General features: G+C 44.7%; 1 protein-coding gene across 1 annotated transcript; it reads left to right on the forward strand.

Annotated features, from left to right (window-relative positions):
• The first annotated feature begins 292 nt into the window (after positions 1-292).
• Positions 293-2930, forward strand: RNF26 (ring finger protein 26). The gene has a single exon (XM_077456802.1). It carries the CDS (start codon positions 651-653, stop codon positions 1983-1985), a length of 1335 nt encoding a protein of 444 aa, XP_077312928.1. The 5' UTR covers positions 293-650; the 3' UTR covers positions 1986-2930.
• The last annotated feature ends 9945 nt before the right edge of the window (positions 2931-12875 follow it).

The following is a 12875-nucleotide window of genomic DNA, read 5'->3' on the forward strand; positions in this document are numbered from 1 at the left end:
ATGTTTCCTAGTCATTCCTGTCTCAAAATGTTGGGAGGTATGTCAGTAATATATATATAATTTCCTAACTACCTCCATGTATATAGTGATATTCCAGGCTTGTACACTCGGACAGCCCGCCTGCACGATTATCCGGAATTACATAAACAAGTGAACACGTGTTCCTTCTTCTCAAAGTCCGCCTTTAGGCCCCGCCCAACAGCTACCCAGCTGACCAATCACGCGGTTGGAGATTTAAATTTCCCCACACGTTAAAGCGGATACTTCTAACCAATCGCGAGCGCAGAGGTTAACTCTCTATGACCCGGATGAGCAGCCGTTTGGCTGTTGCGGATCTCGGCGATCTGCCTATCGGTTGCTTTGGTCTGAGCCTCAGCCCTTGGTTCGTCCTATTACGTCGCTGGAGGAGCAACATGGCCGCGCTGAGCCGTTACCGTCCTGCAGAGCTAACAGACAAGTAGGAAATGCGGGTCTGTACTGAGGGGGTTCCCCGTGGCTGAGCCTCGCCCCGGCTGCAACGTTCGGGGTTATAGCGGACTTCAGTCAGAGGTATAAAGTTTGGGTGTCAGTTGTAAAACTCCCCAGCCGGACTATGCTATGTAAGTGGCGCCCCCCTGAAATGCCTTGCTGAGAAGTGTGAGGCTGGAAGCATGCAGGGACTTCTGCTGGTCCTCAGTGGTGTGGGCAGGACGGTGGACATTGTTCTGCTGGTTCTGGAGTTGAATTATTGGCTGGTGTCCTCCCTCATCTCATTCCTGTTTTGGACCATTCACTTCATCTTCAGCCTTCCTGGAACCATCTCCCTCACTTTACTGCAATGCTGGGACTGTGTGTGGCTGGGCCTGGCGGTGGCGGGGGAATCCGGCTGGGTCCTTGTTGTGGACGCTGTGCAGACGGTGGGGAGCGTGCTGAGGGGGACCTTGGCTGGTCTGGACGCTCTACAGCTGGCTTGGAACTTGTTGTGTCACGTGGCGATCCGCAGCAAAGAGATAATGCAGCGCGGTCTCCTGAACATCGCCATGTCCGGGCAGAACCTTCACCGCCAGGTCTGGGAAGCTCTGACCATCACCGCTAGTTTAGCCACCTACCTGGTGAACACCTTGCTCAATATCATCCTGATTGCCGTGCAATACGTCTTCTCAGCGCTTCTGTCTTTCTGGTTTTGCCTAGTAAACATGCTGGCCGTAAGTAAAGACTGTATGCTCACCATGATCTCCCAACTTTCCAACACTGGGGGCACCATGGTCATCCTCCTGTGGGCACCATTCCAGATGGCTGCGGATGTTTTGGTGTACTGCAGCTCGGGGGTCGGCGCCATCGTGTTCAAACACCTCTACAAAGTTCTATTACTTCTCTTCCTGATTTGGGTCTCCCGTATGTTACTGAGGCCTTCACCTGCAATACGCTTTTTGCAAGAAAAGCTAAGCATGTTCTACCAATCTCTACTCATGTGTCTTCATATTGTTCTAAGTTCTGATGTCTGGAGGAGGGTGGCTGAGCGTAGTCTTCAGCTTCTCAGAATGTATGGAGCAGCCTGGTACAGAAGCATGAATGCCATGAGGACCAGAGCCCAGGACGTACCGCAGAGGGCCAACAGGGTGCAAAACCGTCCAGAGCCCGCCCGGCCAGCTGACCTGCCGCCTGCCAGGTTAATCTTTCACGTTCAACCCAGTTCACAACGAAATTCAGCTGGTGATGGGGCACAGACTTCACAACGAGCACCCCCTGCGCCCCAGGGCAGTGCGTCCACCTCAAGAAAGAAAGAGGCAACAAAAGAGGATCCTTGGAAACTGCTAAAACAGCAGGAGGAAAGCCGCAAATGTGTCATCTGCCAGGATGAGAACAAAAGTATTCTTTTATTACCATGCCGTCACCTTTGTTTATGTGCTCAGTGCTCTCACATTCTGCTGCAACAACCTATCCTTCAGCGGAACTGTCCACTGTGCCGGCATTATATACTTCAGGCGCTGAATGTTTACATGTAAAGCAGTAACATTGCATTGACAGAGACTAAAAGATACTCTGTTGTGAAAAAAAAATGAAATGTGACCTTTTTAAAAGGAGAGTAAAAACTTTATCAAGTCCTAGCTGTGCAGACTCCAGGCTTTACTTTCTTGAAGTTCCATTGGCCCAAGAAACGTTAGCATCCAACAAAGTTCTCTGTGTTTGTATTCCTATGTCTTTCAGAATGCTGTGGTGCCATACCCTGGCTCCTACATCACTACAGCTTTTTAGAAACACAGTAGTTCTATATTATAGGAGCTGCTGGGTGAAACCTATGTGTCCCGAAGGGGACACAGGCATCAGACCCGCCCTAAAGCCGGCCATAGGTGGATTGAATCTTGGCAAATTCAGCAGGGACCCACCGAGATTTGATCCATTTATGGGCAGGCTGATTTGATTGACTTGGGCACCAACCAGCTTGTTGAAAGAGTGTGTGTGGGTTTTTTTTTTTTTCCCATGCAATTACTGCCAGTGAAAATAGCTGCTAGCAGCAGTCATTGTGATCTGCCGGCTGGGAAGGCTCCCTGCCAGCAGAACACAATATCTCTGTGGGACTGTGACTGTTGTTGATGTAATCAAGCAATTTTTTCTTTCCTGTAATCCACTTTAACAAAACTGTGAAAAGCCATATGAGTCTTTTATGTGCCAAATTTGTTGCAGCGATCATCTGTTTTTAAAAGCCTGTTAACATCTGCAAGCTTCAAAAGAGACCAAGAAATGTTTTTTGTGACATCATTTTGGAACAATATATTGAACAGAATGCACATACTATGCACCATTCTTTTCTTCTAACTCGAGAGGCAGTGACTTTGCTTTGTATTACTTCAGTCCATAATATTGGATAGATGAGCGTTCCATCAATCTTGGAAAATATTTTTCCTTTATTTTTCAGGTTTCTCACTATATAAAAAATGTTTATCTGTTAAGTGTCTTCTTCCCCTTCTCCTTTTTTTTTTTTTTTTTTTATCAGTTAATCTTCAGTTAACGTTTAAGGGCCTAAAAGGTTGGTAAGCGACTTGTTTGTCAGTGGTGCAGGTACCTTGTAGTATATGAAAATACATGCCTTAAGGCAAAACCACACCCCCCCCCCGCGCGCATTTTGAATAGAGTAAGGGAGGGTTATAACCCTTGACAGTTTTTTGCCATCTGTGTCCCATTGGGGATATTTCACTTCCTGTCCCATAGCCAATCAGGAAGTGAGAGAAAATCCCTAGTTGTCACCAGAACGTGTTCTAATTGGAATATTCCCCTCTATTCCTGTTCTGATGACCACCCACATTTTGTAATATTTGTTTCCGTTATAAGTCACCAGGACAAATGGAGGGAATCTCCCTGGTGGGTGTCACAAACAGCAATAAAAACCCGACAGTTCTTCTACTCCCTCTCTATGGTATCTAAAAAAAAAAAAAAAAAAATTGCTTAAGTTGTACGTTAATCTTAAATTCCTGTGTTCTTGTTTTTTTCTTCCCTCATATCAAGACCTGGGCTGCACACATGGCCATGATTAGGAGGTCACTGTTCTTTCCTTGTACTAAGCTTTAGGGTCGGTTCACACTGGGACGACTTGTCGGGCGCCTTAGCTGCCTGAAAATTGGCATCCCATTCTGTACAATGGAAGCGACACAAGCCGCTGTGGCTTAGAAAAAGGTTCCTGTACGACTTTGGGGGCGACTTGCATTGACTTCTATAGAGAAGTCAGTTTGCAAGCTGCTGCAGGGGTCGTGTCCAGGTCGCCGGAGGCAGTCGCGCTGGCTCAGTGTGAACCAACACTTACCCCTATCTTTCAGTAGAACAGGAAAGGCTGTAAAGGTAAGTATTTTTTTTTTTTTTTCCACCTTAATGCAATCCAATGATGCAGCGCGCCGGGGGTGCGGCCGAGTGATACAGTGAGCAGCTACGAACGCCAGCTGTATCACGGGAGGGCGCCCGCAAGCACTCCACATCATGCGAGGGAGCTCACATGAAGTTGTGGAGTCTTTGCGGGAAAGAGCTGAGACAGCCTCAGAGGGACCCCAGAGGAGCAGGTTGGCAGGGCCACTCTGTGCAAAACGAGCTGCACAGTGGAGGTAAGTTATTTAAAAAAAAAAAAATGCCTTTAATGATCCTTTAACATTTATGCCTAACTCCAGAACCAGTGTTTTTAAAAGCGAAACTTTACCCATTACAACTTAAGAGATAATGTTCTTTAGCAAGGAACATATATTCCACATTAATAGTTATGCTACCAAAATTAGTGTGTGCTGTAAATAGTTTCCAGCATTATGCCGGTTTGTTGTTTCTGGAGGCTGCCATTTTGCGGAAGCTCCTGAGCAGCAATAAATCTTTAGGCTGTGAACAAAAATGAAAAGTAACTGAGCATCTGCACAACAGGGTGAGACAGTGTGTTACTGGGACCAGTGGTCTCAAACTGGCAGCCCTACTGCTCTAACTACAAGTCCCATGAGGCATTGCAAGGCTGACAGTTATAAGCATGACTCCCACAGGCCACCATTTTGAGACCCCAGGTATAGACACTTTTTTTTTATTTTCAAAATGTTTTACATGGCCATACCAGCAAAAGGGGCTAGCCTAAAGTGATCTAGCAGGGCTTAAAGTGGATGTAAACCTGATTCATGAAATTTGAGCTGGGCACATTTATCTGCACTGTTTTGTTATCTCTGTTAAGGCTGTATTCACACCTATGCATTTTTATTGCCTTTTGCACTAGTCCATTTACCATGGTTTCCTATGGAACACATTCTGTAGTGCAAAAAGCACTAAAAATGCATAGGTGTGAATCCAGCCTCATGTCCTGTAGCTGTCTCCTGTTCCGTTCTTCTGTTATCAGCCTGATGACTCCTGACAAGTTCCCTCATTTATGATAAAAGCAGCCGGAGGTTTGTGTTTTGGAGGATGCTATAAATAGATTAGCAGAGCCCTGAACTATTCAATGATCAAAGCTGAAAGTCTCTACCTATGAGGAGAGGGGGTGTGTGCCTTTCCTCCAATCGGCTGTCTTGGCTGCGTGCCCAGACTTCACTGCAGTGCTAACCAGAAAGAGAGAAAATCTGGTAACACGATTTGAACTTTCTAAAGAATGTATATCTGCTGTCTTCAGATTTATATAAGCAAAACTTATGTAGAGACATTTGTTTCATCCCTGTGTATCACGTCACTGGGTATATGTGAGGGTTTACATTCATTTTCTGACTAAAGTTCCATTTTTTTATTTTATTTTTGGGTCAACTAGGATCCGCCCTGCCCATGCTAGACCGCAGTGCAGATAGAGGGGTAACAGCAGTATAAATTTGACAAGAGTCCAACTCTATCCAAAATCATACAAAACAATGTTTTCACTGCTGAATGATAAACAAGAGTTTGGTGTCTGGGGAATTTAGTGTCCATATGGGCAGGGCCAGAGGTTTGTGAACAGCCTTGCTTAGCATCCAGATACTTCACAGGGACACACAGTGCCTTCACTTCAGCTCTGTTGTTAGATTTTGTTTTAATTTTTTTTTCCAATTCAGTAAACCTATGACCAGGTAAATAGAAGGGCTGGCGGTGCTATAAATCTTCTGAAAGTGCTAGTTGCCTGACTGTTGCATCCAGGTAAGTAGCATTTTCAGAATGAGAGGCCAGTAATGGCAGCCTCCCTGTTTAACCATTTTGATACCAGACACTTTCCCCCCCTTCCTGCCCAGGACAGTTTTCAGTGCTGTTGCACTTTGACAATTTAGCAGTCTTGCAACACTGTACCCAAACTACATTTTTATAATTTTCTTCCCACAAATAGAGCTTTCTTTTGGTGGTATTTGATCAACTGATGGTTACTGATAGGCAGCACAGGTGGCACTGGATAGGCAGCGCTGATGAGGCGCTACTGACAGGCATAAATGAGTGGCATCTGAAGGGCACTGACAGGCTTTACTGATTGGCAATTTTATGAGCACTGTTGGCACTACCACTTTTATGGCCACTGGCAGGTATTTTTTCTGGGGCACAGACTTTCAGGTGATGGGCACTTATTGGCACATCTGATGGGGGCTGTGCTGATAATCAATGTGCTGATTATCAGCATAGACCACCCTCTGACAGGGAAAGCCGCAGATCGGTTCTCCCTGTCAGAATGAACCAAGGAAAGCCTTTCACCGGCACTTCCTGGTTCACGTGATGATCAGCTGTGATTGGTCACCTTAGGAGTCCAATTTATTTTATTCAATTGGAAAGCAATGGGCAGCCAACGTGTTTTGGGGGCATCGGTGGATTATGATGAGATAAAGTAGGTGGGGATATCCAACTTGTTTCAAACTATGCTGATGTATTCAAATCTTCAGGGAATAATAGCACTTCTGCAGAAAACAGTTTTTGATGATCGTTTAACCCCTTTGCGCCGAGCGTACGCACATATGCAGCCTCGGGTTTGGGGGTTATAGCGGGATGATCCCCCCGCAGCTGCAGGCACCATCCCGGTACAGTTTCTTAGAGCGGGCAATTGGCTTTCCAGGGATAACAACCGATGCAGCTAAAAGCCGCTTGATTGTTATCCCGGAGGAGCGGGAAGGGACATCCTCCCGCCACTCTGACTGGGCTTCCCGTCTCACTGGGAGACCCGATCCGGCACTTCCGCCATCTAGCCACAGACTGGAGTGTTCCAGTCTCCTGAGTGTAAAGTTTACTCGGCTGCCAATGGTGCTGTATTTAAAAAAAAAAAAAAATATATATATATATATATATATATATATATATATATATATATACTGCATTCAGAATCGCTATTTTCGGCGATCTGAATACTTTGAAGTGCAAAGGAGGGATTGGAAGTCTTTTAGACCCTCGATCCCTCCATAAAGAGTACCTGTCGCCACCTATTACTGTCACAAGGGATGTCTACATTCCTTGTGACAGCAATAAAAGTGATCAAATATTTTTTTAAACATAATTTAATAATATAAAAATAAAATACTTTTTTTTTTTTTTTTTTTGCGCTCCCGCAGCAAAGAAAACGCATATGTTTAAAATATTGCAACAGTTGCCATTTTCTTCTTTAGATTCTCTGCTAAATAATATATATAATGTTTGGGGGTTCCAAGTAATTTTCTAGAAAAAAAATATGGATTTTAACTTGTAAACACAAAATGTCAGAAATAGGCTTAGGCATGAAAGGCATATACACTTGCAATATTTGAGTTTTCTAGCAAGAGCACTCCTTCCAGTGACAAAAGAACTATATATAAAAGTTTACTCTTCACCAAAACGGCAGGAACCCAACAGCAACCAGCTTCACATTACCCCAAAGGGGAGATGGAAAAATGCACTATAAAAGAGAAAGTAAACAAGACCCAAAATGATGAAAAATCCATAGATAATTAGTATCTATTCCATGGGATACTGGGTCAACCCACATGTTGTTCACCTGAAGGCTGGCCCAATAGATGCCTACATTCAATTTTTTTTTTTATGAACTTTCTTGTATAAAACCTGTCCCAATCTTGCTTTATTCTTGTATGATGTGTCCCAGAAGATTGCAGGGAGGGTGGCGGAGAGGAGAACATATTATTTTTTTTGGGGGGGGGGGGGGGAAGTGTGTGTGTGTGTGTGTGTGTGTGTATATATATATATATATATATATATATATAAAACATTTTTTTTTTTTATCACTTTTATGCCTACTACAAGGAATGTAAGCCTGGTGATTTGGCCAATTAAATATGGGCCGTTCGAAACCGGAATGTGGGCCAGACTTTGGACATGCCTGCCTTAATGCATTCTATGCATGTAAGGTGAAAAACCAACTGTGCTGCAGCTGCCCCCCAGAGCCCTCTTTTTTTTCTTAACTGAACCCGTACGTTACAGTGACGAGCACGAGCCCAGCAGCTCCAGCTGCTGTCTCGGGTCCTCATTGGATAGATTAATAGCAGCAGGAGCCATTTGCTCCCGCTGCTGTCAATCAAACCCAGTGAAACAGGGGCGGGGCCGACTCCTGCTGTCTGTGTGTCAATAGATGCAGCAGCAGGACTTGGGCGCATGCCCGAACAGGTGCCCCCATGAAATGCAGCTCTCCGTGGGGGCACTCGAAGAGCAGGAGCCCCACCAGTGGACCCCAGAAAAGGAGGATCAGGGCTGCTCTGTGCACAACCCTCGCACAGAGCAGGTAAGTATGACATCTGTTATTTTAAAAAGAACAAACCTTTAAAATCACTTTAATAGGTACAGTCTGGAGGAAAGAAGGGAAAGAGGAGACGTGATTGAAAACTTTAAATGCATCAAGTGGCTGAATAAGTTTCAAGAGGGAAGTTTTTTCCATATGAAACCAACATCAAGAACACAATGACATGACCTCCTACTAACTGGAGGAAAGTTCAAAACTAATCTTAGAAAGTATTATTTTACTGAAAGGGTAGTTGATGCTTGGAATAAACTTACAGCAGAGGTAGTGAGTCAACAGTAAATGGTTTCAAACATGCTTGGGACTGACAGATCTATAGTCAGACAAAAAAGTTAAAACAAAAAAATGGGCAGTCTTGATGGACTACTGTTGTTTTTTTTTTTTTTTTTTTTTTTTTTTTTTTTTTTTTTTCTGCCCCCACTTTTCTATGTTTTTATGTTACTATGAAAGAAAAATGACAGTAAGAATTTGGTAGGCTTTTCCTGATGCCAGTGTGGCAGCACACTACCATGTGTATGCTGCCATGGATCAGTGCCAGGAAAAGAAAATGACTGTTAGCCCTTGTACACACAGTAGGAAATTCCGATGGAAAATGTCCGATCGGACCGTGTTGTCAGATAATCTGACCATGTGTGGGCTCCATCTAACTTTTTCCACCAGAATGTCCGACCAACAAAGTTTGAGAGCTGGATATAACATTTTCTGACGACATGATCCGATCAGACCTTGTCCGATCGCTTGTAGAGAATTCCGATCTAACAAAGTGCCACGCATGCTCAGATCAACTTACGAGATCAAAGCTATTGGCTACTAGCCTGAACGTAGTCCCCTCGTAACGAACGTCATCACGTTCTGAACGTTCAGATTTTCCGACAACTTTGTCCTACCATGTGTATGCAACACCAGTTTCGGACAAAATCCGATGGATTTTGTTGTCGGAATGTCCGACCGTGTGTACAAGGGCTAAGTGTTTGATACAATTTTCCATTTTGGGGATTTGAGGTGTTTGGACACTATACACAGCTTTATACTAGTAGCACTAAATTTTTTTTAGATAATCTTTAATAGTGTAATAATGATAAACATGTACAAATATCACAAAATTGTTGTGTTTTGGCCCCTGGAAAGTTTCTGGAAAGAATATTTATTTTGGCTTATTACATTCCATTTCTAAAGCAGCCACAGCTGTAGAAAAGTCTGTCCCCTGTCAGCAGGCTGTAGAGTAGAACCCTTAAAGCAGAACTCCATGCAAAACCTTTTTTCCATGTTCTGGTTGCTGATCTCCTACCTTTACCTAATGTAATCTATGTTCTTCCGAGCTCTGTAGTTCCTCTGCAATATCCTGCTGAACTTGCTGAAAAACCATTTATTGCCTGGTGATTTCCTGTTTGTAAGACTGCTAGCTGCTATTTTTCCCATATCCTCAGCCAGCGGTCACACACCCCCTTGTTCTCTGAAAGCAAGCAGGGACTTGTATTTCTGCCTTGCTCGGTGTAGTGGGCAGAGGGGGTCTCACAGCCCTCGGTCTGTGCCACCCATCGAGGCGGTATCCTCTGCTCCCCCCTCCTCCCTGCCAGCACTGCCCCTATCCACCGCCCACCTGCCATCTTTCTCCATTGCAAAACTACAGGGGAGAGTTACAGATCCTCCGGATGACAGAGCGGATCTTGGGCAGACAGGTGTTGTATGTGAAAACACTGCTCGTCGTACAACCCTGCCTCCTTGCACAGTGCGCTCTGCGATGTCTATCACAATTCCGGTGCAGGGAGGTGGAGCTGTATGACGGTACTTTCACATACACATCTGTCAGCACGAGATCCACTCTGTCATCCGGAGGATTTGTAACTCTCCCTGCTCTACACTGATGAGCACTGCTAAGCTGCACTGGTGAGACCGCACTGACAGCTGCACTGGTGGGCACTGATGAGACCACACTGATGGGCATTGATGAGGCTGCACTGATAAGACAGATAAAACAAAGACAATCCATAGCTCAACTCACCAACCAGTCTGCTGACCAACCAAATTAACCACTTTCAGACCGGACCATTTTGCTGGTCAATGACCAGAGGTCTTTTTACAATTTGGCACTGCGCTGCTTTAACTGGTAATTGCGCGGTCATGCAATGTTGTACCCAAACAAAATTTGCGTCCTTTTTTTCCCACAAATAGAGCTTTCTTTTAAAGGTATTTGACTGACTCTGCGATTTTTATTTTTTGCGATATAAACGTAAAAAGACCGCAAATTTTGAAAAAAAATGATATTTTCTACTTTTTGTTATTAGAAAAATCCAATAAACTCAATTTTAGTCATACATTTAGGCCAAAATGTATTCAGCCACTAGTCTTTGGTAAAAAAAAAGTCAATAACTGTATATTTATTGGTTTGCGCAAAAGTTGTCGCATCTACAAACTAAGGTACGTTTTCTGGAATTTACGCAGCTTTTAGTTTATGACTGCCTATCTCATTTCTTGAGGTTCTAAAATGGCAGGGCAGTACAAAACCCCTCCAAATGACCCCATTTTGGAAAGTAGACACCCTAAGGAAATTGATAAGAGGCATGTTGAGCCCATTGAATATTTTATTTTTTTGCCTCAAGCGATTGAATAATGACAAAAAAATTTTTTTTATTTTTTTTTACACAAAGTTGTAACTAAATGATATATTGCTCACACATGCCATGGTTATATGTGGAATTGTACCTCAAAATACATTCTGCTGCTTCTCCTGAGTACGGGGATACCACATGTGGTCAACTTTTTGGAAGCCTAGCCGCGTACGGGGCCCCGAAAGCCAAGCACCGCCTTCAGGATTTCTAAGGGCATACATTTGTAATTTCTCTCCTCACTACCTATCACAGTTTTGAAGGCCATAAAATGCCAAGATGGCACAAAACCCCCACAAATGACCCCATTTTAGAAAGTAGACACCCCAAGCTATTTGCTGAGAGGCATGTTGAGTCCATGGAATATTTTATATTTGGCACAAGTTGCGGGAAAATTACAAACTTTTATTTATTTATTTTTTCACAAAGTTGTCACTAAATGATATATTGCTCACACATGCTATGGGCATATGTGAAATGACACCCCAAAATAAGTTCTGCTGCTTCTTCTGAGTACGGGGATACCACATATGTGGGACTTTTTGGGAGCCTAGCAGCGTACGGGGCCCCGAAAACCAAGCACCGCCTTCAGGCTTTCTAAGGGCGTAAATTTTTGACTTCACTCCTCACTACCTATTACAGTTTTGAAGGCCATAAAATGCCAAGATGGCACAAACCCCCCCCCCCCCCCAAATGACCCCATTTTGGAAAGTAGACACCCCTAAATTTAGGGGTACACTAGTGAGACTCACAGGTAAAAAAGCACCTAGGCTGTCAGCGACTGTATCAAAACGCTACAAGAAAAACTGTTAGCGATCTGCAAACGCTGCAGTTATGTGTGTTGTGTTTTGTAAGTGACAGTGATCGATCGATACTGCACTTGGGTGGGTTGGTCTGGGCTTGGCGGAGGGGCTAAACGCAGGTGCTAGCAGGTATCTGGGCTGATCCCGCTAACAATGCGTTTTGGGAAACCTAAACTGCTGGCGACGCTAATATAGATCTGATTAGATACTATATTACTAAGGGAGGTGTATGCTTTGTGCGTGGGTGTTAGCGGTACTGGCACTAACCTGACGCTGCCTGGGGCGACGCAGACCTTATCTGACCCTCAAACTTATATCACCCGCCGGGTGATCAGGGGGTTAAACCTCTATTAGGTAATAAATGGCGGGTGCCCTGAAACTAAAAAAAATAACTAACCAACCAGCGTCACCTGTAACAGTTATATGGTGATCACTGGTGAAAGGGTTAACTAGGGGGCAATCAGGGGCTTTATGCGGTAGTATATGGGGGTCCCTGGCGCTATAAAATGCTGCGGCGAACCTAAATACCTACCTGCCTAACTAGCATCACCTGTGACACTAATACAGCGATCAGAAAAACTATCGCTTATTAGGCTGGGTTCACACTGGAGCGATGCGGGAACGCCACGAATCCGCGGCGGGTTCCCGCATCGCATGCCTCCCGGCGGCAGTTCACACTGCCCTATGCGAACTGCTGGGAGTGTCAGTGAAATGTTAATGACACCCCCAGATCAGTTCGCATAGCGCAGTGCGATCTGCAAACTCGGATCGCATGGTGTGAACACCCATGCGATCCGATTCTGCTGCGGACCAAAAAAAGGGTCCCGTGCGAGTTTGCGGAGGGTGCGACGTGAATTCAGCCATACTATCTGTATGGCTGAACTCGAATCGCACAGAGATCGGATGTGATTTGCACTGCAGTGCGGTGCGAATCACATCCGTTCTCATAAACCACTGCAATGTGAACCCAGCCTTAGTGACACTGGCGACGGGGGGTGATCACGGGGTTAAACCTTTATTGGGGGGGTTAGGGGGGTACCTTAGAACTAAAGGGGGCTAACCCTAACAGTTATTACAGTCACAAATGACACCCGCCGGGTGATCAGGGGGTTAAACCTTTATTAGGTAATAAATGGCGGGTGCCCTGAAACTATAAAAAAAAATAACTAACCAACCAGCGTCACCTGTAACAGTTATATGGTGATCACTGGTGAAAGGGTTAACTAGGGGGCAATCCTCTCTCCTCGGTGCCGGAACGAAAAATACCGACACGGAGGAGAGATTACATCACTTCCTCTGCCTGTGTTTACATTACAG

The sequence above is a fragment of the Lithobates pipiens genome, unplaced genomic scaffold, assembly GCF_037356315.1.
Source record: "Lithobates pipiens isolate NorthernLeopardFrog02 unplaced genomic scaffold, aLitPip1_a1.2 Scaffold_27, whole genome shotgun sequence".
In the NCBI taxonomy this organism is placed as follows: Eukaryota; Metazoa; Chordata; class Amphibia; order Anura; family Ranidae; genus Lithobates; species Lithobates pipiens.